The sequence below is a fragment of the Balaenoptera musculus genome, chromosome 2 (assembly GCF_009873245.2).
Source record: "Balaenoptera musculus isolate JJ_BM4_2016_0621 chromosome 2, mBalMus1.pri.v3, whole genome shotgun sequence".
Classification (NCBI taxonomy): Eukaryota; Metazoa; Chordata; class Mammalia; order Artiodactyla; family Balaenopteridae; genus Balaenoptera; species Balaenoptera musculus.
The window spans coordinates 151,301,742-151,329,276 of NC_045786.1; the positions used below are offsets into that span (position 1 = coordinate 151,301,742).

Here is a 27,535-nt window from a genome sequence, read left to right on the forward strand (position 1 = left end):
CATGTCTCTGGTATCTGACAGAAAGCAGGTGCTTGATAAATGTTTGTTGCCTTAATAAAGCACACTCTGTGTGTATGTGTGTGCATGCATTTCAAGTTTTGTATGCATACCTATGCGTGTGCTCACTAACGTGTGATGGATGGATGCAGGTTCCCATCAAGAACGTGAGCTCAATAATGTCTGTTTAATACATTGATTACAGCTATGACTTGGACCACAGTGGCATGGACCACCATTGGAAATACCTTGTTTTAATAGGAAAAGTGGTGTGTTTGCTGTGGGGCAGTTTTCACAGAATCTGTGTCAAACACATGTACGTTCCACTTGGTTTGATCTAGTTGAAGATGAACTAGCAAGACTTTTTTTTGTTTGTTTATGAGCCAGTGGTTTCCTGTAACAATCATAGACAGCAGCCAGCCTGGGACCATGTAAATGCTTGTGGAATGGCTGTTTGAGGCAAGCACGTTGTTGTCACTGGAGATGGAGAGGCTCCATTAGCTTGTGTGGATTCCCTGGAGAAGAGGAGGCTCACTGGGGACAAGATAATTGTCCTCGGATATCGGAAGAGCTGCCATGTAGAGGAGGGAGTGGATATCAGACTCTAGGGTTGAAGGGATCAGAGCTACAGAGGAGGATTTCTGATGCTTAGAGCTGTTGGGCCATTGAATGCACAGCGTTGCCAAGTCCTATTGCTGGGAGGGGTGCAGTAGGTGCTGGAGTGACACCTGTCAGAAGTGTGTGCTGGTGTGTACGTGCCTTCAAACCAAGGACTCCATGGTTCTGGGGGTCTCAGCAGCCAGGCCTACCCTTACGTTTGATCATGTACGTCCTCTGCAGTTCAGGGATGTGGGAAGATTATTCTCCAGATCAGTGGCCTTCAAAAAGGGGCACATGCAAAGACCACTTTGGGGGGATATAGGAAGGAAACAATTAAAATGTATAGTTAACTTATATGCAAATTATTTATAAATAAATATACATCTCCCAGGATAACATAGTAAAATTATTTTTCCTAATGGGGAGTTGGTTCAGAAAGCTTTGGAGGTCACTGATCAACACTCAGATCTACATTTATTTCTAATTGGTTATAGTTACTCGACCCCCAGGCTCGCAGGTTTCAGGTAGAGGCTGATTCCCAAAGTGTTCTGGATGCCAGTGGGGTGTGTCTTCAGCTCTACTCTGTCTTCAGCTCTGTGTGTGGTGGTCTTGGTTGACCTGGCCAGGCGGCTTTGGAGGGTCCCATGGGAAGTTACTCCAGTGACACCTTCCTCTTTCAGAGGCCTCACTGTTTGGAATTATTGGTAATATCTACTATCTCAGAGCTTTTTTCAGCATAAAAAAAATCATAGTGTTTGCTGGGGCAACTTTGGATTGTGTAAGAGAACAAAGTCTTTGAAGTATGTTCAAGCATTTGCAAAGCAGTCCTTGATGTATAATCATCTATTTGTTGAAATAGACCGTCTGTTTACTGGAATAAGTGCATTTTCTGACATTCACTGAGTGAGTGCCTGTTGTCTACCAGTGTGGGCACTGCCCTTGGGGATCTTATGGTCTAGTTGGGAAGGCTGTCAGGCAAAGAGGTGTTGTACACATTAGAGCCGCTAAAATACCAGGTGGAATGTTTGTGGAGTAGCTCAAAAGGGAATGTTCCACCTGCTTGGGGTATGAGTGTGTGTGCTTAGGCTGGGAGCCAGGGGTTGGAGGACATCTTACAGTGGAAACTCTTAGGCTGGACTTGGAAGCTTTAGCTAGCAGACTGGGAGGAAAGGGCCCTCAGGGTAGCCCTATGAAACAGCAGGTGCTCTTGCCAGTAGTTTGCGGTAGTTAATGTGGCTGGATTAAAGGGTTGAGGCCCATGGAGGAGGAATATGAGGAGCACTGAGGTAGTGTGGGTCTTAAATGTTTGTAAGGATTTGGGACATTGTTTTTTTCCTGCACCTGGGAGCCATTGGAAGCTTTTCAATTGAGTAGTGACCGTAAGATTTGAATTTTAGAAAGATGGCTCTGGGGCAGTTTGCATGACGGATTGGTTGGCAACTGGAAGGCCGAAAGCAGGGGGGCCAGGTAGAGGCTGTTGTGTGGTTTTGGTGAGAGAAGAGTCAGTACTGGGGGAGTAGTGATGGAAGAAGGGCCAGCTGCAGAGATGTTAAGAAGAGGCACTTAATAACTGGAAAGCAATGACCTTTAGTGGGTTTGGACTCAGGCTACCTGGCTCTGACACATACTAGTTGTGTAAACTTGGGCAAAGGACTTCACTTCTCTGTGTTTCAACTTAAATATTTGTGAAATGGGTGTAATAATAGTGCCCACCATTTCAGATTGCTTTCAGGCTTCAGTGAGATATCACACATAGAATACTTAGAACAATGCTTGGCACACAGTGAGCATTCAGTGAATGTTAGCCATTATTACTAATTATTATTGATGATGATGGTGATGATTGAAAAGGGGAAAAAAGAACTTTGATAATATGCTCTTTTGGTTGTAGGTATAGCTAGGAAAGTCAGTGGGAGGAGCAGATTTGGGGTGAAGGTGGGAGAGGGGTAATAATAGATTTTGGTTTGTCCATGTCCCTCCCACCTTCTCTTCAGAACCTGTAGGATACCTGCAGGGAGATGTTCAGAGGCAGGTGAGGGCAATGGTTGTGCTAGGGAGGAGGATGGGGCTGGGCAGATGTCAGGGTTGTTGTTGTAGGGGTGAGGGAAGGCTGGCACAGGAATGAGGTTGTCCAGACAAAGAGTCTAACTGAGAGGAGAAGGAAGCTAAACTCAGAACCTTCCGGAACCTTAATATTTAGGATAGTAGAGGAAAAGGAATCCACAAGATAGACTGAAACAGATTACCAGAGATATAGAAGGAAACTAGGAACAAAGAAAAGTTCCTTCAAATTCTTTACTGGGCAATGAATGAAAAAATATACCTTCTCAAGCTGGTTGAAGTTGGGGCATGCATTTGAATATAATAAAACAGCATGGAAAGATTACGTAATTTAGTTTTAAAAACTATTCACGTTGGTCTTTCTTCTGCCTTCAATTTAGTGAGATCTGTCCATTTGGGAAAATTTCTACAAATGGAAATTTAAGTCTCATATAGGGATGATGAACCTGAGGGTTTTGGATGTTCTGCTCATGAACATGCTAGAGTTTCTGGCTCCTAGAATGTTAGAATCTCATTGGAATCAAGAGCTCAAAGATCTGAAAGAAACAAACCCAGAAGAGTGAAGTGATTTGCCCAAGATCAGCAAGTTGGTGTTCTGATTTGTACTTCGTGTTTCTTTGAGACCATGTGAGCTAAACATAAAATGCCTTAGCTACATTTTTCTCGGAACTGGGCATTGAACTCTCAGGATACCAGCGGTGACACTCAGCTCAAAGCCACACACCTTCTCCTGGGCTTGGGGAAGAGATTCCTCTCACTCTGGCTCCTGGGAGCTGAAAGAGCAAGATCCCCTAAACTGGAGGTGCTAGAAGCCCCGGCTCAACAGCCAGGGATATAAGTACTGGTAATTAATTCACTGTGGTTTCTCTATCTCTGCCCAGGGTGGGGCGCTTGGAAAGGAAGCAAAATACTTTCTTAAGGAAATCAAGGCTCGGTTCTGGTTGCCTGCTTGCTGCCTTCCCCCTGTCTCCGACTCTCCGGGCCCGGGGGTGGGGATCGTGTGTGTGTCCATGCTCCAAATGCTTGCTGTGCATCATGGTTTTCCAGGAATTTCAGGACACAGGAATTTTCGCCCAGCTGTGTTGTGCATTGCTGTTCAGCAATCTGAAGTTGCTTATCCAGCGTAACTCAGAATGGGGAGCCTGGGGAGGAGGGGGAGCGCCTTCTAACATTTTTCAAAGCAGAAGAAATTGAGGTGTTAGGGGCCCAGCTGGCGTGTGATGAGAACCAAGAAATGGAGCATACGTGAGCATGCATGCTCACATGAAATCTCTTACAGAAACCCAGGGATGTTATTCGAAAGTACCTCTCCCACCCCCTACAACATGACACACTGACTGAGGGCCCACTATGTGTCAGGAGAAGCACTGGGGGTAGAGTGGTGAACAAGACAGTCATGGCTTCATGCTGCTTAATTAGCCAAGCAATAATCAAGTGATGGATGCTTTGAAAGGAGAAGGATAACATAACAGTGGTCTCTGTGCTTTCAGGAGTCCCTCTTCACGCCTGGCAGAGCAAAGACTCTGTGAAGTTCAGGGGTGTGATTAAGACACTCCAAGGAATTACAGGAGGTCCAGGGCTTTTTCTGGACCCAGTGCTCAGGCCGGCTCTCCTAGCCTGAGTCTCCCGGCCAAGGATCACAGGTGAAGTCAGTGGATTTAGGGCTGAGTTTAGCTTTGTGCCCCGTTCTAGTCATTCTTGCTGAGTATGGCCTCAGTGATGCCAACTGTAATATCATGGAAATCGTATGATTTATCAGCTGTCTATTTTGACTGACTAAATTTAATAACAATGGTGATGATGAACTAATTCTCATGAAGTGCTTTCTATGTGCCAGGCACTGAGCTAAGTGCTTTCAAATGTGACTTCCTTTGATTTTCCCAGTCACTCTCACCAGGGAGGTTCTATTGTTTTTCTGGTTTTCTAAACCAGGGAACAAGGTTGAAAAGAGAAAGCAATCTATCTGCCTAAGACATGAGTCTGGGCAGTCGGATGATCTGCAGTTTGAGTTCTTATCGCCTCACCCTGTCCCCTCTTCAATCTGGCACTGAACGGTGGCTTCTGTGGCCATTGAAGACCCAATTCCGTGCTCTGCTGGCCCAAATGGGGTGCCTCTAGCGTGCAGGGGCACTGCCTTTCTTCTCTTCACTAACCTGTCTTCTGACTTCTCCCTCTCCTGCACATGACTGACTTTGATCCCAATTCAGGCACATGTTGCAAAGAGGGACGTAAAAACTGTCCTGGAATTCCCCCTCCCACCTCTCCCCGAGCCTTTATCCTTGGTGTCTTATTTCATCCCGTGAGCTCTAAATGAACCATGAACTACTTGCACTGGAATCCCATATTTTCTCAGTCTTTTATAACCCACGGTCTCCAAGTCATTTTCTTGTTAGCATAGTCCCACTATCCAAGAGGCCTTGGTCAAGCTTTGGTGGAAATCTTTTGCTTGTATTAAGCTGTAAAATGAGTATTGTTACGATTTGCGTATCCAACCCCAGCACATACATTTTTATCACCCTCCCCCATCTTGAACATCACAATCCAACCTTCTTCTTTCATGAAACTGTGACTTAAAGAAGCAAGGTAACTTACAATAGGCCACTCAGCTAGCAAGTGGCCAGGGGACTGGGGCTAGAGCCCAGGAAAACTCACTCTGAGTCTAGCACTCATTCCCCTACATCACGCTCAGAAAAGAGAATCGATTGATTCAGAAGAACACTGATTGCCAAGCACAATCCATGGTGATCAAAACAGCTGTGCCGCCTGTCTTCACGGAGCTTACAAATTAGAGCTATGGAAAACATAAACCAATACATGTACAATTACAATGGTGATGAGTGCTGCAGATGGAAAGAACAGGATGAGGGGAGATCTAGTGAGAAAAAGGGTGTCACTTCTCTGAGGAGCGACATCTAAAGATGAGGAGGAACAGAGAGAAAGCAATGGAGAGGGGCTGCGTACGTGCATTGTCACCTGTTCAGTTTAAGGACAAGGTTGATCCGTCTAATATTCGTGGCAGGAACTATGTCTTTTATGTATTTGTTTGGGATATGGTTGATGGGTAATACAGATGGATGGGTGGATGGATAAAGAACTGTCTGGGGCTGGGGAGGGAAGCCTTCAGTGTGACAGCAGGAGGAGAGCTGATCTTGTCTGGTAAGTGGGCATAAACCTGGACATCTCCACCCAGAGTTCAGAATCCTACCGGGGAGGATTTGGGAATAGAATCTCTCTCTAAAGGAAGCTCTGTGTGGAGAAGGTGAAGATGAAAGGCTGCTGGAACAAGAAAGCCACAGTGAATGTCATTTGCCGCCAACCTAGAGAGACTTGTTCCTCTAAGAGCCATACAGCGTGAGTCCCACCCACAGCCCAGAGATCAGCTCATGCATTTCCAGTAGCTTCCCTTTCTTCCTAGCACTTACATTCTTGCTCCCTGCCCTCCCAGGTCCTCCCTCCTGCCACATGTGTTTTCTTGGTAGGTGAAGAGGTAGAGGGGGTTGCCCTGATCAATCCACGCTTTTTAGCTGTTGTTACCAGGCTCATTTATTTATTTATTTATTATTTATTTTTAACATCTTTATTGGAGTATAATTGCTTTACAGTGGTGTGTTAGTTTCTGCTCTATAACAAAGTGAATCAGCTATACATATACATACATCCGCATATCTCCTCCCTCCTGCGTCCCCCTCCCACCCTCCCTATCCCACCCCTCTAGGTGGTCACAAAGCACCGAGCTGATCTCCCCGTGCCATGCAGCTGCTTCCTGTTGGCTATCTATTTTACATTTGATAGTGTATATACGTCCATGCCACTCTCTCACTTCGTCCCAGTTTACCCTTCCCCCTCCCCGTGTCCTCAAGTCCATTCTCTAGTCTGCATCTTTATACCTGTCCTGCCCCTAGGATCTTCAGAGCCATTTTTTTTTTTAGATTCCATATATATGTGTTAGCATACGGTATTTGTTTTTCTCTTTCTGACTTACTTCACTCTGTATGACAGACTCTAGGTCCATCCACCTCACTACAAATAACTCAATTTCGTTTCTTTTTATGGTTGAGTAGTATTCCATTGTGTATATGTGCCACATCTTCTTTATCCATTCATCCAATGATGGACACTTAGGTTGCTTCCATGTCCTGGCTATTGTAAATAGAGCTGCAGTGAACATTGTGGTACATGACTCTTTTTGAATTATGGTTTTCTCAGGGTATATGCCCAGTAGTGGGATTGCTGGGTCGTATGGTAGTTCTATTTTTAGTTTTTTAAGGAACCTCCATACTGTTCTCCAGAGTGGCTGTATCAATTTACATTCCTACCAGCAGTGCAAGAGGGTTCCCTTTTCTCCACACCCTCTCTAGCATTTATTGTTTGTAGATTTTTTGATGATGGCCATTCTGACCGGTGCGAGGTGGTACCTCCTTGTAGTTTTGATTTGCATTTCTCTAATGATTAGTGATGTTGAGCATCGTTTCATGTGTTTGCTGGCAATCTGTATATCTTCTTTGGAGAAATGTCTCTTTAGGTCTTCTGCCCGTTTTTGGATTGGGTTGTTTGTTTTTTGGATATTGAGTTGCATGAGCTGCTTGTAAATTTTGGAGATTAATCCTTTGTCAGTTGCTTCATTTGCAAATATTTTCTCCCATTCTGAGGGTTGTCTATTCGTCTTGTTTATGTTTTCCTTTGCTGTGCAAAAGCTTTTAAGTTTCATTAGGTCCCATTTGTTTATTTTTGTTTTTATTTCCATTTCTCTAGGAGGTGGGTCAAAAAGGATCTTGCTGTGATTTATGTCAAAGAGTGTTCTGCCTATGTTTTCCTCTAAGGGTTTTATAGTGTACCAGGGGCATTTATATTCCAGAACATCTAAAGAACTTTCAGCTTGGAGTAGTAGGGGTACAATCTGAGGCTGGGAATCAGCTTGATCCTACATGGCTTATGCTTCCTGGGTTTTAGGCTAACATTTATTGAACACTTACTAGTGTTTTAGGCTCTGTGTGAGTAGCTTTATCTTTTGTTACCATTTTACGAATGAGAAGACTGAACTGCAGAGAGACTACCCATCTGCCCTCTGCCCAGTGGTACAAAAGACACACAAAAGAACTAGAATGAAATTTTATAATTCTTCAGGAAAACGAGAAAAATAAACATAATGTAGAAGTTTATTGTAAAGACACATTCAATTTTTTTTTTTTAATTCTGAAATTATGCCCTTTTATTTTTGGGGTGTTAAAATGCCTTTTCTTTTTAAGAAACTGTGGTAATACAAAGTGTCATTTTCAGGTTTTTGTTCTTTCTTGGAAAAATGATAATATAATTATCCATTGTTAGTTTCTAAAATTGCTTTAAATTGCTTGAAGTATGAGTATATAAAATCTATTAGTGTGAGAACCATTCTTGCAGGGAATAGCTGGTTCCCATGCTATTTTCTTCCTAGGAGTAAACTATTTGTATAATTTTCTTCACTTTCTATTCTGGTTTTTTATCAGAAAAAAATTGCACCTGGATAGGACCACTGAGATTATATAACTTATTTTTCTTCAGCATTTATCAAGATGTTTTGATTGCACAATTTGACCCTGAGAACTTTTAACTCTATGTCAATATAATCAGGATTATACAAACACTAAAACAGTTTTATTAAGGGGGTGTTTTTTAGAAGCAAATGATGTAGGGCTCATGTAATTCCTCAATCCATTTTTTTTCAGCATAGTTAAACCATTTCTTAATTTTCCAATTCATTTTTATTTCACTGAATTATTTTTAACAAGATCAGTTCTGCTCCACGTGCCTTCTGTAGTGAAGATTTGATTCATCGATCAGTTATTTTTTTGTGTGCTTATCTAATTTTGCCCACGTAGCTTCTACCATTGTGACCACTCTTTTGTGGTCATTGTTTCTACTATATCCAATTTTCTCACGTCAGATTCGCTTGTCTAAATTTTGTCAAGAATGTTTGATTCTTCCTTCAGTTTTTCAGTCAATGACAAATTTTACCATGTGCATTTTTAGCCACTGTCAGTTCCATTTTGTGTTGAGTTTTTTCTGACAGGTCTAATTTTTTTCCAGGTCAATTTTTGCAGTTCATAGAACCATATCTTCTTCCTACAACTAAAATCAGTCTCTTTCCTGACAGTTTTTTTTTTTTTTTAAAAGCAGTTCCAAAACATACTTGAGGGGTCATAACATCAGGGTCAAAATATCCTGTGTCATTTATAGAGACCAGTGACCTAGATGAATTAAGAAACCTACCCAAAGTCATACATAAGGCTCGTGGCAGAGTTCTGTTGGGTCATTTTAGAATATAAAGCATCTCTAGTTCAGTAAAGGGCAGAGTAAGATTGTAAGATTGGGATGATCTTGATGGTGTGCCTTCCTTCTTCTACCCTCCACCTCCCGACCCCTCTTCTGAGCTTAACAGAATTCCCAGTGATCCACCTCCCTAAGAAATAGCAGCTGGGGCCACCGTTCGAAGCGTCTTCACTTCTCCCTGCTTCCTAGCTAGGCCCCCCTTAAGCTGTGTGTGATTTACAAACAAGCAGGACCAAAAAGGAAAAATCCTCCCTTGTGGAGAATTAGGTCAGTGGCAGAGTTGGGGAGGGGAGGGATCCAGACCTTCAGTTCTCCCATCCTTCAGTTCACTCCTCTTGCCTGAAGCTATTGGGGCAGAAGCCAGAGGTGCTATTGGGAGCAGACATCTGGGGGTGGGGGGCTGGGGAATGCGTGCAAACATGAAAGCTCTCTGTTTTCCAGCCGCTTGGGGCTCCCCCTTCTCTCAACGTATTTGTCTGGATTACTCGAAGGGGGATATTAGTGTTGTCTAATAATGGCCCTAGATTTATAAGGGATTTGTGTGATTAATTCCCAAGCAAAGTACAGCAGATAGCTTAGAGCTCAGTCTGTGTGGTGGGTCTACACTTCCCATTCTCTGTCCTTTCTAATTGGTTTGGGGGGAGGCTTTCCTCTCTCCTCTTTGTTGTCCTGATTGTTGAAGGCTCTAGCGTTTAGGGCCCCACCGGAGGGTAGCTGAAACCATTTTCCACTGCTGCGATGCATGAGTGAGTGTCTGAGAAGACAGTGAAATCTCCAGGCTCACACTCTTGTTCTTCTGTGAAAGCTGCAGATATTTGGCCACTTGCTTCTCTGTCCCAGCTGCCACCACCATACTCTTAGTACTGGGTTCTTCTCCCAAACCCCTCTCAGGGCACTGGTCCCCCAGCTGTGGCACAGTGAGAACAACAGTGAACTGGGATGCAGATGACCTGAATTCTGGTTTCAGCTTCAACATTGTCCAGCTGGGTGGACATGTCAATTCCCCTGTCTTGGGTCTGTTTCTCTCATCTGAGCATCAAAGGATCCTGTGCAACCTTATGCCACTGATCATAATTATAACTAAATAGCTAAATGTCTGTCTGGTTATTTGTGGCCCATCTCCCCACCTAGACTTTCAGTTCCAAGAGTGCAAGGCCTGTGTCTGTTTTGTTCACTAGCCATCACCCCAGTGCCTAGCACAGTCCCTTGGACATGGATATATTCAACGAGTACACGTCGATGGAATGACCTGGTTAACCAAAAGAGATGGATCTGCTTGACATACCAGCACTCTTCCACTTCTAAAGTTCAATGTGTCTACTCTACTCTGTTCTCTCTGAAACAATCAAATTTTAATGTTTTTATTGTTTTTAACTGACCACAGACGTTACAAGATAAAAATGGCGATTAATATTAATTATAACTCAAAAAGCATATTATCAATATGTAAAATGTAAATTTCCTTCTAGGGGCTCCCTCTCTGCTTGCTTGATATCTGCAGTTCCTGGCAGTGGAATGCCTCCTTGCCTGGGTTTCTGAGCTCCCTCTAGCAGGGTCTGCAGAATCCTGTTGAGCCTTTTAAAATAGGACTGGTACTAATTAGGCTACATGCATGGTTTTCAGGCTCAAAAAAAAATTATTTTAGGTTCAGAGCAAATACCGTACTAATTTCACATCACAACACACCCTTGCTTTGCAAAGACAAGAAATCACCCTTGTTCATTTCCTGAAAATGAAAGAAAGGGAAGGGTATAAAGGAAAGCAGAAATGCTGACAGGCGCTAGTAGTGAGAAAGCCTCTGTTAGGGCTACTTGCTTTCTTCTGAGGTTCCCCAGGTCATTAGAAACTCCTTTTCTCAGGGCAAGGACCCCTGGGAAAGCACTCAGTTGAAACTCTCCAGCTAGCTTGAGCCAATATATGACCCCCTCCTTTTCAAGCCCCTGGCAGAAACTGCAAATCAATCATGACCCTCTTTTCTTTCTAAGAGCATATGCAGCCTCAGACTCTTTCTTAACACGTTACTCTGGGATGTTACCAGTCAAAGAAAATGGAACTAAGCACGGTGCCAGGCAGGTCATCAGGCATTGTATATACAATTGACTCTTTTGATCTTCTTAACAACTCAAATTGATGTAATGATTCCCATCTCACAGATGAAGTTTAAGTAACTTATCCAAGGTCACGTAATAGATAACAAAGTTGGGATTTAAGCTCAATGCTTATGGTCTTTTTGGTGCACTACATGCCTTACTGGGAGCCCATCCCTCAGGGATGTCAATCTGACCACTGGCCTGTTTTGGTAAAATGTTCTTACAAGATTTCTCTCCACTTAATTGTTGCTGTTTATCCTCTGGGGACCACTGCAAGGTTTCTCCAGCAAAAGACTTTGAAGCAGTCTCTGTCAACCCCAAATCCCCCATTAATGCGAAGTGTGATACTAGATGGCCGTATATGGCCGCCCTATCATGTTTATACACTCTCTTGGTTATTAGATTTACTATAACTGCATCCCCGGCAGTTATTTTGAGTCTCTAGCACCTAAGTCCCTGTCTGGCATGTAGTTAAGTGGTCGATAAATGTTAGCTATTTCAAACTGAACCAGATACAAAGTCTCACTATGGGAACTGAAAGGGTGAGGATAAAGGCTTGTGATAAATTGAAAGGCTTCCCAGCTGTTCTGAGAGCCTCAAAGCCAGCCTTTCTCAAACTGTGTTCTGTGAGATGTTACTAGGTGTTTTACAGAGGAAAAAGTGTCCAATGTTCCAAAAACATTGGGAAAACTGCAGACTATATCGCCTCTTGGACTTCACAATGTACCTTAGTGTAGGTGTGGCTTTCTGAAGTCTTGCCATAGAGATACTTGATTACCTTGCTTTAGCTCACTGTTTTCTAAATGTATTTGACCACACTTTTTTTTTTTTTTGGCAAGGAACTCCTATTCACATCTTGCTAGGTGTTGTATTTTTATGGAATTCAGTTTTGGGTATGTTGCCCCGATTTATAATTCTTTCTCCGACATACGGATCTGGAGATCCTGCCCAGCAGAAGATATTGTGGACACTCAACAGTGTCCATCAGTTTTCCACACCAATTTCTTGAAATTTGCCCCCATGTCCCATAGGGTGATAGCTTTGGGTGGTTAGACCAGTGAAGGAAGAAATAATAGGGGAAGGATGGGTGGTACTGTGGGACGGAAAAGAGCTTTATATTCAGAGAAATCTGAGTTCGAATCATCGCTACTACTTATGAGTTAAGTGGACTTGGGAATATTAACTTCTCTGAGCCTTGGTTTCCTTGTGTGTTAAGTGGGGATAACAACAGTATCTACATCAGGATTAAATGAGGTCATACACATCCGACACTGCCACAGGTACCTGACACACAGGAGGCCTTCAGTAAATAGCAGGGATTATAATGAACTGTGATCCCTGTATTTCTCTTCTTTTAAAATTTCTGTTGTAATATCATTGTGAATAGGGACTCTGCTTAGTGTTTTTCATACCAGGATGTAGCATAGGGGCCAGTAAGGAATTGCCACTCGATTAATATTTCTGGAGTGAACACAGGAATGACAGCACTTTATTGTTTACAAAATGCTTCCACATTTACGATCTCATTTCAACCTCACTGCAACCTGGTCATGTAATTGGAGTCATTATTCTTGCTAGTTATGGATGGGAAAGCTGAGGCTTAGAGAGGCTGTGTGAGTTGCCCAAGGTCAGAGAGCTGGTAGTAGGTTGGAAAGTCAGGGCTCAAAACCAGGGCTTCCCTAAGCAAAATGTGGTGTACAGTAGTCCCCTCTTATCTGCGGTTTTGTTTTCCATTGTTTTAATTGCCCACAGTCAACCATGGTCCAAAAAAATGGAAAATTCAGGAAATGAACAATTTCATAAGTTTTAAATTGTGTGCATTTCTGAGTAGCATGATGAAATCTTGTGCCATCCTGCTCTGTCCCACTCGGGATCCCCACCCATCAACATCATCTGATCCTGACATCCAACCATTGACATCATCAGTGCTCCAGGATCATCCAAAGTAGATAATCTTTCTTCTGACCTATCATCAGAGGGTCATTAGTAGCTAAATGCTACATCACAATGCCTACATCTTTCACCTAACTTCATCTCATCATCTCACATCATCACAAGAAGGGTGAGTACAGTACAGTAAGATTTGGGGAGAGAGAGAGACATCACATTCAGATAACTTTATCACAATATAATTGTTCTATTTTATTACTAGTTATTATTGTTCATCTCTTACAGTGTCCATCTGCTATGAGGACTTTTCTAAAACCCTTGTGTTGTTAGGTGGGGGCCTACTGCAGGTGCCAGCCTCATGGCCTAAGGTGGGGAGTAGCAGTTAGCTAGAGATGCCTTTTGTTTGCAAGGCTTAAGCAGCTGGATAATTTATAAATTAAACTTTATCATAGGTATATATGTACAGGAAAAAACATAGTATATATATAGTGCCCAGTGTTATTTGCGGTTTCAAGCGTCCCCTGGTGGGTCTTGAATGTAGTCCCCATAGATAAGGGGGGAACTACAGTATACAAACAATGGAGTTTATTCAGCCTTTAAAAGGAAAGAAATTCTGACACATGCCACAACATAGATGAAGCTTGAGGACACTGTGCTAAGTGGAATAAGCCGGTGACAAAAGGACAAATACTGTATGGCTCCACTCATATGAGGTTCCTAGAGTAGTTAAATTCCTAAAGACAGAAAGTGGAAGGGTGGTTGCCAGGGGCTGGGGGTAGGAGATATAGATAGCTGTTGTTTAATAGGTACAAGACTTTCAGTTCTGCAAGATGAAAAGAGTTCTGGAAATGGGTGATGGTTGCACAACATTATGAATGTACTTTACGCCACTGAACTGTGCACATAAAAATGGTTAAGACGGTAACTTTTATGTTATATGTATTTTACCACAATAAAAATTTTAGGAAAACAAAACAAAAACCACAGGGCTTCTGATTCTAAGCGTGGGGCTGTTTCCCACATTCTACAACAGCGCCCCCTACAGAGGAGCAGACATAAGCCTCCTCTTCCAAGGTTCTTTGTACTGAATTGCAGAATTTGCAGAACTCACCTCCACTGAAACCCTTGCTTCTTCCAGATCGTTCTTCCAATTGGCATAAGCCCCGAGGAGTTAGTCTTTCCAGAGAGCGAGGAATTCTTGGAAAGAGGGCAAAAACTCTGTCTCATGGAAATCGCTCAGGTGAGGAAATGTAATAATTATGATTCGCCAGCATTGATTAGCACTCCCTCAGTGCCAGACACCCTCTCAGTGCTTCTGCATACATTAGCGCCTTATAACCCTAACATCAGTCTCCATGAACTCTTTTCATCTTGCAGAACGGAAGATAAGTAGATTGTCCCCATTTTACAGGTGGGGAAGTTGAGGCTCAGGTTAGTTAACATGCGTGAGCTCATATACGTAGTGTGTGGAAGAGCCAGGATTTTCACTCAGCTCTTCCTGCCTCTTAACCCCTGTGCTCTCTGCAGGAGACAGGGAGATTGAAAATGTCTGCATCTAGGCTGTTTTCCTAATATGAGGATTGACTGATTTCTTTCCCCTCCTGTGATGCACTCCTCTCTATCCTACCAGATGATGGGACATCCTCTCATGTGGGTCAGTTTCTCCTTTGATTTCCTGGTGTTCTCTGAGATGCAGGTGTGTACTTTCCTCCCTGTGGGTCATGCTCATTTGGGGAGGCCAACACCCATTTCTTTACCTAAGAAGTTGACATTTGGAGCCTGTCTCCAGCAGTGTCCATCTGCTGTGAGGACTTTTCTAAAACCCTTGTCTTGTTAGGTGGGGACCTACTGCAGGTGCCAACCTCATGGCCTAAGGTGGGGAGTAGCAGTTAGCTAGAGATGCCTTTTGTTTGCAAGGCTTAAGCAGCTGGATAGAAGGCTCAACTGGGTACTTTCCCTTTACAAGGGAGGTATCAACAAGCCAGAAGAAACATTAATAATAACAGTTTCAGTAAGTGTTTATTGAATATTTACCCTGTGCCTGGCGTTGTACCAAGCACTTTGTATGAATCATCTCATTTGGTCCTCATAGCAGTCATTTCAATTAGGTACAGTCAGTTCTGCTATAATGCTTGTTTTGAAAATGCAAATTTGTTCCAATGCTATTGATATATTAGGGAACAATTTGAGCATAATAATTTCACTTTTGATTATGCATGATTTTGCCCATGAGAAGCTCTAGGTGAAGGCAGAAAACTGCAGCCAGATGAACCAAACTGTGTAGGAATGCACAAAACGCACACACCTAAACACGTGCCAGCTACTTCAGTTACCAGGCGTGTTATGAGCCACACCCATCAACATCTGGTGTTATAACTTCCTGTCCAATTTCAGATGACCCTCCTTTCATTACTTCAAAGCAACCTGCAAGTTTCCCACTTCCACAAGCAACTTCAGGTCTTTTTCAAGTGCTATACTTACTGTATTATTTATGCATTCCTTAACCACTAACATGTGTAAAACGGGTTCCTATCTTTCATTATGTGTCACTGATGAAATTTTGGGGTCCTGTGCCCCAATCCTGTTTTCCCTGTAAGCCCTGTGGTTTCTACTATGTGATTTTGCACAGCACATTGACTTTTAGGGATGCATGGGTGCTTCTAGGAGAATTAACTCCACTGCCATTATTCCCATGTGGCTGAAGAGGAAGGTAAAGTAAGAAACTGAACAAAAATATTTTTAATAACAAATAGCAAAGACAGGATTTAAAAAGCCCAGATTGCTTTACCCACCGCCCCCCGTCTGTGCTCAGAACCTGTAAAGAATTTAAAAAAAAAACACGAAGAACAAAGCCCACTGTCTGTGCTGATCTCCGACTGTGTCTGTAAGAAGTAGATTCCCTCTCCTCCCAAGTGTCGGTCAAGCTCAGTCTCCTCAAGCCACAGCCACTACAAGTGTGTTGTAGCCCCTAAAGTGTTCGGGCGCAGCGGTGACCTGGCCCACAGGAGTGCCATCCTTGTTCCTTCCTGTTTTTCATCCTGCTCCTCTCCCTGCCTCTGCCTTCCCAGGCAGGCTGGCACCTGACACAGCAGCTACCCCTCCGCTGCATCTTGCAATCTGGAGTTATTAGCATCAAAGAACAAAAGCAAACAGCACCAGGGCTTGGGAGGGCTCAGTCTCCTACAAAGGCGGATAAATGGGCTCTGTGTCGGGGATGAAGCTAACACCACCTGGCCTTTTGTGGAAAGACAACTCTTCCTGTGTTTGAAGAGCTCAGATACTGAGAGCCAGAAAAAGCCCCAGAATGCAGGAAACCCAGCCTCTTTGCTGCTGGAAGTTTGCTTTAGCTCTCAACTAAAAAAAAAAAAATTACTGTTTCTGTATATTTGTTCCTGAAGTCGAGGGAAGAATCTTATGCTCATTTTCTTCAGGGGCAAGAAAGGATAGACTGTTGGGGAGATGCAGTCTTTGCCTTTTTAATTTTTTTTCTCCTAATGTTAAAAGTCAGGTGTAATCCTGAGTTGAAAACCTGCCCGATGTTTGTGAGCCTGGGATAAGAATACACATGGAGGCCAGGGGTCAGCCTCCCTTCTCTCCAATTCCAGCACCACAAATATCCTTGTGCACATTTTTGTGGATGCCCCAGCTTGTAGAAGTCCACAGCTCCTGCAAATAGCTTCCCCTTGGCCATTTCTTGACACAAGGGTACACACATCAGTGGGTTGGTCTGCTTTTGGGAGAAGGGACACAGGGAAGAGGCCCACGTGGATTTGAGGCAGTTGGACTTCAGAGTACCTGAGCATCTGAGTGTCCTCGGGGTCAGTGGGAGGTGTTGCTGGTGCCGGGTGGGCAAATCCGGCTGGCGCTGTGGACTGCTCAGTTCACGTGGTGGGATGCGGCTGCAGAGGGGCCAGAGGAGGCTCCTCTAAAGTGTACGGCCCAGGCAGGAGCTCCAGTTGTCCAGACTTACGGTCACACTGCATCTGACCGCCTCCTTCTGCCTGGGCTATGCCTTTTTCTCACTCCTATGAGATGCCCGATATTCTTATCCCTAGTTTATAGCTTGATGGGTCAGATGGTACCTCTCCTGGTTTACTCTTTTATTCAGAAATATAGGTTGACCCTTATCTGATGTGCTTCTCTGAGTATAAGAGGTATTAGTAATGACAGGGCCTCTTCACTGGGTCTTAATTTCGTTATCTGTAAAATGGGATGAATAATGTTCCTACCTGTTAGGGTTGTGGTGAGAATTAAATGAGAAGATGTATATTAAGCACTTAGGACAGTGCCCAGCACACAGAGAAGCCTCAGTAAATGTGAGCTTTATTATGATTAGTATTGCTTTGTGCCAGGGACGTAGAGGCATTTCCCCATTTTATCCCCAAATTCATCCTCTGATATGTGATGATGGACACAGTAATTGGCTCTGGAACAGACATGTGACCTAAGCCAAACCAATGAGAGCCTTCCCAGGGAATTTACTGGAATTACCAGGAAATAGGCTGCTCTCTTTTCTCTAGAGCTGCCAGATTCCATCTTTGTTACCATATGGAGACAACTCACCTGATAATGAGGCCAACGCTGAAGAAAACAGGGTTCTTAATAAGAGTAAGGGCATTAAGACAGACCCAGAGTCCAATCCCAGCTCTGCCTTTCTGTCCATAGGCACATACCTTAACTTCTCTGAGCCTCAATTTTCTCATGTGTAAATGGAGACACCAGTAACATCTATCTCAGTGAGTTGTATCAATTGAGATGATCTAGTCACTATTCATTGCGTATTGCTGAGCACATCTTGTAGGCCAGATCCTCCTTAAACACTGGGGATACAAGCAGTGAATGAAACAGGCAATACTGCTCTCGTGACTTATATTCCAAGGGGGATTTAAACAATAAAAACAGACCCATCCTATAATGTCAGATAGTGATTTAGTGCCATACAGAAAGGAAAAGCCGGGTAAATGGTAGAGGAGGGTCCCTATTTTAGAGAAGGTGGTTAGAGAAAAATCCTTCTAAGAAGGAACATTTGAATGGATACCTGAAGAAAGTGAGGACCAGTCTTACATATGTCTGACAAAGACTGTTCAGGCAGGCAGGGGAATAGCAAATGCACAGGCTCTAGGCAGGACCTGCTCAATTCATGTTAGTTCCTTCTGCGGTTTGACAGGAGGGCTGAGGACGGGCCCATATAAACTGGCACCTTCCCTCTCCTGTCTTCCAAGCTCTGGCACTCACACTGACCTCGGTGGATGGCAGGTGCTTGAGAAATTGTTGCAGGTGGGATCCTGATAAAAAGGAGTTCTGGTCCAGGCTGGGGCCACCTCTGTTAGGAGTGCCATGCTCAAACCAGGGATGGGAAAGCCACAAGAGAGGAAGGATTTGAAAGCCACTGCCACCCTTCACCCACTCTCTTTGGCGTCACAACCAGGGAAGAAGTAAATTAGGGCAGTCCCACCTCTACTCAGTGCCCCACAGACGCTTACTGCGTATTCAACAATAATTTCAGCCACAAGTGCATATGCCCAGCATGGTTATTTTAAAGTTCACCGGAAACAATTTCCTGCAATTTGGGGAGATGCGGTTCTTCTAACCAGGTGGGGGAAAAGAAAGGACCCTCCATCTGCTGCTGTTGCAGAATACAGCTCAACTCGGGGAGCCCCCCCACCTCACCTCTCATTTGGGCTAGATCATTTCAAGAGGCAGAAGTCCAAGATTCCCCCGCTTGCTACTTTTATACCTCCAAACAGCCACCCCACGTCCCTGGAGGAGCTTTGGGGAGCATGGGGCAGGCTGCACAGCCAGGCTCCTGGAGGCGAGGCCCAGCCAAACCTTCTGGGACCCCACCTGGTGAACTCTGCCTTGGGTCTGACCTATTTTCTAGGAGAGAAAATAGAATATAGATTTAAATGCAGTGGTGCTCTGGAAAACTACAGGCCTAGCAGTGTGAGAAAATAAAACAGCAGGAGGGAGCTGAGGAAGTGTTGGCACGGGAGAGGATGCCAGCTCCCCTGGATCAATCTCATCTGGTTGGCAACTGCCTTTTCTTTGGCAATTTGCGCCCACTTTTTATCTATCAAAAAATTGATATACACACACACACACACATATATATATGTCTCCTCTGATCCGTCCTAGGGCCCAATGTTGCTCCCTCGTACGCAGACTCCAGGCTGTGTACCAGCAGCAATGACAGACAGAGGTGCTCTGGGGATGACCACCTTGGAAGTGGGGAGGCAGCGAGGCATGGAGCTAGAAACCCCCAGCTGCATCCTAAGTCAGACTTCCTTGCTGTGTAACCACAAGAAAGGTTGCTTTTTTAAAAAACACCCTTGCCCTCCCATATATGAAGGTAATAAAATTACCAGCTAACATTGACTGAGGGCTTTCTAGACGCTAGGCACTGTTCTGAGCTCCTCCTAACCACCCTAGGAGGTAGGAACTATTAACACACCCATTTTACAGATAAGGAAACTGAAGCACAGAAAACTTAGGTAACTGGCACAAAGTCCATGCAGCCTGAAGAGCCAGAGCCTAAATGCCAGTAATCCAGCTGTGGACCCCCCTTTCTCTGCGTTAATCCCTGTGACCTGGCCTGCAGGACATGTGTACCCTTGGAGCCAGGGTGAGGGTGGGGGTCATCTTTACCAAACCACAGGGATTAAGGGTGGGAAAGGAGATTCCCCAGAAGACAACTGGGACTAGATACAAAAAGAAGGGGGAAACGATGCTGGACACACAATACAGCAGATGGGTACTGTTGAGGTTCTGATCGCCCCCTATTCCGCTCTCCCACTGCCACACCCCAGCCTTTGCCATTTCATTCTGTTGGTCAGAATTGAGTGCAGAGATTCAGGTCACTCACTGCTTCTTGGAACAGGTGCCAGGTGATACTGTGTCTCTTTTCCTCAGGTTGGACATGAACGCTCAGAACTGCCTCTGGCTTGGTGCCACAGTCAGGAACTGAGCTTAGACGCTGACCCCTCAGCTAAAGAGGGTTTTTCGTGGTGGCCTGTTGCCCCTCTTTGGCAAGAAGAGATGCTGTATTTTTTATATGCAGGACTAGAACTGGGCTGTATTAAGGCTTCAGGAGGGAAAACAAAAGAAATAAGAATGGAATTTGTTTTGCTCCCTACTTCTGCTCACCTAGAACTTTTGAACTCCCCTTTGCCCCAATTCTCGCTGAGGAGTGGGAGGGAGGAAAGAGACCCAGAAGGAGGGGAGGGCTGGAGCAACGTCTTCTTTCACAAGCAGAAAAGTTGAACCCAAGTCACCAAACGAAATACAACTTAATTCCTGTTGTCAGGCTTCCCTGGTGGCGCAGTGGTTAGGAATCCACCTGCCAGTGCAGGGGATGTGGGTTTGAGCCCTGGTTCGGGAAGATCCCACATGCCGCGGAGCAATTAAGCCCGTGCGCCACAACTACTGAGCCTGCGGGCCTAGAGCCCGTGCTCCACAACAAGAGAAGCCACCGCAATGAGAAGCCTGCGCACCGCAAGGAAGAGTAGCCCCCGCTCGCCGCAACTAGATAAAACCTGCGCGCAGCAACGAAGACCCAACGCAGCCAGAAATAAATAAATTAAAATAAATAAATTAAAAAAAAATTTCCTGTGGTCTCTTGGTGTTTCCAGGGAGCCATCTGGTCAACATATTTGGGTAATTCTGTCCGAGGTAATTCAAAATGATAACAATCAGCGCAGCTAACCTTTATGCAGTGTTTGCCTTGTACTGAGTTAAGTGATTTACAAGTATTTAATCTCATTTAATTATCGTAACACTATCAGGAGGGGAGCTGTGTTATCTTCCCATCTTACAGCTGAAGGAAACAATCCGTTCACTGGTTGACTCAAGGTCATCAAGGAGGTCAGGATTTGAACCTGTACTATCTCTCTCCATAATTTAGGATTGCAACTACAGTGCCCAAATGGGCAACTTAGTGTCAGAAGAACTTTGGGGTTCCAAGGTGTCCTATCTCCCTTGGGTCTTGATGCCCACGAAGAGTGCGTTTCTATGAACAACAGTGTTGACACGTTCACCACTGAACTCCACCATGTGTAAATAGTTTGATACCCTGCTTAATGAAGGGGTATTTTAACGACCACTCTTCCAGGCAGTCCATCAGTCACGGTTAATGGCTCTGCTTTGTTATTTACGCAGCATGTTTTGCCTTCCCACCTCTTCTATTTTGCCTCTTTTCTTCCTCCCTGCTGCTACTCCAGCCCTAAATCTAACAACTCACCAGAAAACCTGGAAGTGGGTGTGGCTGAGGAATGATTCAGAGCTCTCTGTAAGTCTCATTGAGCAAATACAGCTTCCAGGGAATGCAGGGTGTGGGCTGGAGAAATTCCCGGCTGTTGCTGCAGGTTAGGTCAGCGCCTGGATTTTGTTGGGGCAAGAGCCCTAAGGAACTGGAGCTGTAGCTCTGCAAATCTGATTGCTGTAGATTAGAAGCACATAGGGTAACTGGGAGGCTCTCACCGCTTCCTCATGGTTTCAGGTGCTCACTTGAGCTTGCAAACTGAATTCCGGTCCCATATGCCCTGGAGGGACCTGGGTTTCAGTTGAATGAACATTGAATTGGGTGGGATGCAAGAGATCCAGGGTCTTTTCTGGGATCCCTTCCCTGAACTAGCTGTGTGACCTTGGACAAGTCTCTCAACCCTTTTTCATCCTCCATCCTAGCAAAAAAGAGTTGAGCTAGATAACGTCTAAGGATGTCCCAGACCCATCATTCAGTGATTCTAAGGGAGTCACCCAGGATGGCCTGGACGGCCAGTGGTTTCATGAAGTAACCCCATTCCTTCTCCTAAGCTGTAGTATATCCTACCGGGTCAGACCTAGGGATTTTTAACAATGCTTTGGGATGCTCTTGGTTGGGCTTCCCCAGCATAATTCTATTTTACATTTGAGGGTGGGAGGAGGAGATTGTATTCATGGAGATGATGGGAGTGAACCGTTCTTCATTTTTTGAAAGTTCATTGGTTTAATTCAAATGTCAACCTTCCCAGGGCTGGATGTTTATTTGTAGTTGTCAGAAGAGATTTCAAATGGCAATTTCTGTCATTAATGATGGTGTGAAATGCAAGGAGAAAAATTAGGAGAGGCAGAATTTCAATTTGTGTGGCAAATGATCTACTCACACACAATCTCATGCACACACACTGCTGTCTGTGATGAAGAATTGTCACTGGGAATACTGGGGAGGGAGGGAATTATAAATGTTTTGTGATCTTGTGTCCTCCAGTCTTATGAAGTGAATAACGCTGCAATTTGCTCTTAATTCTTATGCCTTTTCCTTTGTTCCTCAAGGGAATGGTTTATTATTATTTTTTCTCTCTGTGGGGAAACCTTGCTTGACTTCATGTCCAGTGTTCTGTAACTGGAGGGGAAGAGGATTTGCTTGGGTGTTGGATTGCAGAAATCAACCAGAATATTTTAACCAATATTCTTGCAGGATTCCAGTCTGCTTAGCTCTTTGGAACCTTATCTGATTCCAGGATGATGTCTTTCCGGACAGATGTGAAGCTCACCTCTCTTGCTACATGCACAGTGAAAAGGGAGCTTGGCCCCTCGGCTTGCATGGGTGGTTTTTGGGTGACGGTAGAACTAAGTGCTCAGAGTCTGAGCATATTTGGAGTCTTGCATGAACTTGGTAGTCATGCAAGGACACAGTGTATTGTGTGTGTGTGTGCTGCTAACACTCTTCTTCCCTTTTCTCCCTCTTTCTCTCCTCTCCCTTTCCCTCCCTTTGAAAATGCTGCCACAGATGTCAGTCAAGGTCCAGGTGAGTCTTTGTGTTTGTACAGCTGCTGTGGAAATTTCCCCTCTGCCAGATTGTGCATGGTTTGACTCTGAGGGAGACCTTTTCCTAGGGACTCTAAACAGAACAAAAATCTAAGTACATTGCATTTTCATTGATTTAGGTTTATAAGAAATGCCTTGAATTGATGGATTTGTATTGGCTTTGAAGAACCATATTAAAACCAAAGGAATGTGGTTCCCATGCTTATACAATTACTTTCTTCTGATTGATATTTCTGGGTGAATAAAAGAAGTGGAAATTGCACAATTTTTGAAAATATTTTTTAAAGATTTTCTTATGATATGTATTCTCCAATTTAATAAGCATTTTTGCCTTGTCTTCATAAATCTTCTATAGCTTCATGTGGTTGAAAGTTGAAGATATGATATACTTAACATGGAAAATATGATGTGGGTAAAAGAAGGTTTCTTTCTTTATATTCTAAGAAATGACTTTACTTTTCCACAGTGGAATTAGCCATATTTTTTTTCTAATGCTTATAATGACTAATACATGTTCACTGTTGAAAGAAAGAAAGGAAGAAAGAAAGAAAGAAAGAAAGAAAGAAAGAACAGAAAAAGAAAGAAGAATGGTTTTTATCAATGGATGAATAGATACTCATCCAGAGTCCTAACTGTAAGCAATGTGTGTGTATAGACATATATGTGTACACACACACACATAGATGCATATGAGAGGAACAGCCATTTATAGATAAGTGTCAGGTGATTTAGAATGGTTGGAAACCATTCTAGACTGTCTAGAACTTTGGGTTAAGAGTAACCTTACCAAATAAGAAGGGGGTATCATCTTTCTTAGGTATTTTCACATATATTTTCTTATTTAGTCTTTTTAACATTTAATTCTTACAGCATCAGTATAGGATAGGTATTGTTATGTACATTTTGTTTATTTATTTAAACTTCTTATTTTATATTGGAGTATAGCCAATTGACAATGTTGTGATAGTTTCAGGTGCACAGCAAAGGGACTCAGCCATAAATATACATGTATCCATTCTCCCCCAAACTCCCCTCCCATCCAGGCTGCCACACAGCATTGAGCAGAGTTCCCTGTGCTATACAGTAGGTCCTTGTTGGTTATCCATTTGAAATATAGCAGTGTGTACATGTCGATGTTATATACATTTTAATGTGAAGGAAATTTAGGGCCTGACAGATTAAGCAGTTTGTCCAAGGTCATAGGGCTTGTCAGCACACTGGAATTTGAACTTGGGGCTTTCAGACTCCAAAGCCCATGCATACTGCATTGGAACATGCTGGGTCCCATCCCAGAATTTCTTCACTTGAAGATCTCATATTTCCTAATGGGACTATTGTTTATTTTTGCGCAGAGGTAATGTGACTTTTTCTTTATTAGTAGCACCCTTTCCAAATGAATTTATCCTTTATCGCTTTTGAATATGTAAAAGAATCAACCAGACTTAAGTAGGGTTTCTGATCATTGATCTATATGGAATATTACACAACACAAAAGGATAATACTGTTATCCCTACCAAATACACAGGGTTTCCCTGCCTCTGTTTCTTCTGCCTACCCCGCACCTTTGAAAATAACTGGTGTTTGAACCAAAGCACAGGACGGCATTTTCTAGGAAGATATCATCAAATTTATTCTATTTAATAACATTTTAGTTCAGTCACTCATGCAGCAAATATTTATTTATCGAGAACCTACAATGTACCAGGCGCTGTTCTAGGTACAAGGGATAAAACAGTGAACAAAACAGAAGACCATCCCTGTCCTCATGGATCTTCTATTATAGATAGGGGAAGACAAGGAACTAAAAAAAATATGTATCTTTATATATATCTATATATAGATAAATATACACACATATATACAAACATATATACATCTTACATATGTATGTATATAGTAACATGTCTGTTGTATCAGGTGGTGGGTAATAAGTGCTGTGGAGAAAAATGAAGCAGGTAAAAATGAAGTTGCTAATTTAAAAAGGGTGGTCCAGGAAGGTCTCTTTGCTAAGCTGATGTTTTTTAGGATACTTCAAGTGAGGGAGTAAGCCCAACATCAAAAATTTTGTTTGTAAAAGTGCCACTTGGCTTAACCTCTTCTCTTCCTGGTTCATGGCAGAGATGACCCAGGGTCTCCACTTAGACTTGTGCATATTGTGTCCTGCATAGCACTGCCAGCTCAGGGAACGCATGGAGGCCAAAATCCAATCTGTGTTTTGCCACGCCTGCACCCAGGGGCAGGCCTCTAACCTGGGGGCACCTTTTCCTAATTCTCACAAAGGCGCCCTACTGGTCCTGGTGGGGTGAAACGCTAAGGACCCGTAGGCTCCCCTCCATCTCTTCAAAGGGATGGAGGTCAGTGGGTGACCCTACCTTAGAAATAGCAACTATCACTAGCACAACACTGCACTATCTCAGTTTCATGGCCATTATCTCATTTTGTTCTCTCAATAATCCTCTGAGGTACATTGCGTGAGCCCCATTTTTCTGTTGAGGAAGTTGAAGTCAGGAGGTTAAGTGCTGTGCTGAGGTCACCCAGCAGCTGAGTAACAGGACCAAGAGGGGATTCCAGCCTGATTCTGAACCTTGCACTCTCCATTCTGCCCTTGAGGTGTCAAGAGCTGATTGCCAATCTTGTCACCCTGTTGACCCTTGCTTTTTTTGTGGGTTCTGAGCCTGAAGCAAATCACAGGTCCAGAAACTTCCCTTGTGGCCCCGGCCGTAGCAGCAGGCAGCCTGAGCTGCCCGGCCCTGGCTGAGGTCAGTGGGCGGCCTCCCGTTCTCCGAGCCCCTGGCCAGGCAACCTGGAGCCAGCGGTGCTGTGGCTCCGAAACAGGAGGTCTTGAGTGGTTCTCTGATGTATGTTTTCCTTCCGCTCAGGAAGACAAATTGGGGATTTTATGAGCTAATGTAACTATTTACCCAGGGGCCGCTGGAATACTATAAAGTGATGATTGATTAATTGATTAATTTTACATGTTGAGGAGACTGCTTAGAAGTAACCCTACTATAAAACGCAGCTGGAGATGGCGCCTGGCAGGCAACACCTTTCCCAAGGTCCAGGAGATGAGCTGGGGACTCAGAAAGAGTGTCCTGGTAGGAGAAAAGGGGCAAGCGGTATTTCGATGGACTTCTGTGTGGGAAAATCCACAGCCCGTCCTCCTAGTCCTTGGGAAGGAGTTTCACGATAATAAAGTGGCAAGAGGCATTTGTGGTGTGCTGACCTGAAGGAGGTGAGAGATCCTCAGCTCTGATGCCTCCCATGCATTCTCTTATTGAACTCTTCACATCTACCCCTCCAGGTAAGTGTCGTCATCCTCACTCCAAAAGAGGAAAAGGAGACGCAGAGAGGTTCAGTAACTGCTCACGGTCGCCAGCTGCTAGCACAAACCAGGATCGCAGATGGGTCTGCCTCCAAAGCCTGTGCCTTTTTCTTCAAAACCCTGACATTTCCAAGGCAGAGCTGTGGGCCGGGGGTACATCTTATCTGTGTCTGCATTCCCAACTCTGCACAGTGCATGGCACCATAGTAGGACCTCAGAAGTACTTCTTGAGCTGAAAGGGTGGCCACAAGCACCAGGGGCAGTGTGGGTCTGTAGGGTCCCGAGACATGTTGGAGCTCAAAGGGTATCCTGTCTAAGGATTGTAACTCTCTTACTTTTCAGAGGAGGAAATGGAGGCCCAGGGAGGAGAGGGGCATCTCCAAGGCCATGTAACCCATTTGTGGCCCTGAAGGGATTCCTTATGCCATGCTCCTGGCCATTAGGATCTGTCCTTGGGCTGCCTGTGGGGCAGGAGTGGGCAGTCCCAGCCCTGCCAAACTGTTTGCCCTCAGTCCTCTCCCCACCCCCGATGTGTTCTAGAACTCTCTGCCAAAGGGAGAGGAAGTGCTTTGGAGGTCAGGAAGCGGACGGGGTAGAGGAGGATCTCAGAGGCAGGGAACAGGGCTGGGGCCTGTGCTTGTGAGACCCCTCTCAACCCCTCCCCCAGAGACTCCCCCCCCCCCAGCCGTGGGCTGGGGTGCTGTTTACGGTGCTCCAATAACAGCTTCTCTCCTCGGAAGGGATAATTTCTCAGGCTCTGCCTGCTGATTAGAGCTGGAATTTAAATGAAAAGCTGTGACCTTGTGGAAGTGCCCTAGTTATTCAGAGGCCTGATGAGGAAGTAGGCCTCTTGCTTCGGTCCACCGGAACCCTGGCAGGCGCGGGAGGAGGGGCTCCTGTCTGCCGGGGCCCAGAGGGGGCCTTGGTGCGCTGTTGCCGGAAGCAGCTGACAGCCTTTGCTCAAGCCTCCCTCTGCCTGCTCTTGATCTCTGCCCCTTGTTGTCTTCCTCCTCCAGTTTTAAGTCATCTCAGTGCTGTCCTTGGAGAGGGGACCTGCTGATTTGTCCTGAGCCCTGCTATGTCTGCAGGGAGTCCCTCGTCCAGCCTGAGGGACACCGTTCTTCACCCGAAGCCAGGAGGCAGTGCCTGACACACTGCCTTGTGTTTATGGACACGGAGGGTTTGCTCTCGAAGCTTGCTGCTCGGAGAGGGGATCGGACCCACAGAACTAGCAGCACCAGCCTCGCCCAGGAGCCCGTTAGAAAGGCCGGATCTCAGGCATCACCCCAGACCTGTGGAGTCAGAGTCTGCAAAGACCAAGAGCCCCAGGGGTCTGCCCATTAAAGCTGGAGACACACTGACCTAAAATTCCCCGTCTCTTTGGGGCCCACAGGGCCGTGTTTACTGAGGAAGGTGTATTCCACCTTGCTAAAGCCCTGTTCCTTATCTCTTCTTCTGGGCACAGAG

At 44.6% G+C, this 27,535-nt stretch overlaps 1 protein-coding gene across 1 annotated transcript in view; it reads left to right on the top strand.

The window, feature by feature from the left end:
- LOC118889935 (neurexin-3) overlaps positions 1-27,535 on the top strand; it is a 745,585-nt gene that overhangs the window by 12,124 nt on the left and 705,926 nt on the right. Inside the window, exon 2 of the mRNA XM_036842062.1 lies at positions 22,708-22,725. Within this exon, the coding sequence (XP_036697957.1) occupies positions 22,708-22,725 (18 nt within the window). The remainder of the gene's footprint in view (positions 1-22,707; positions 22,726-27,535) is intronic.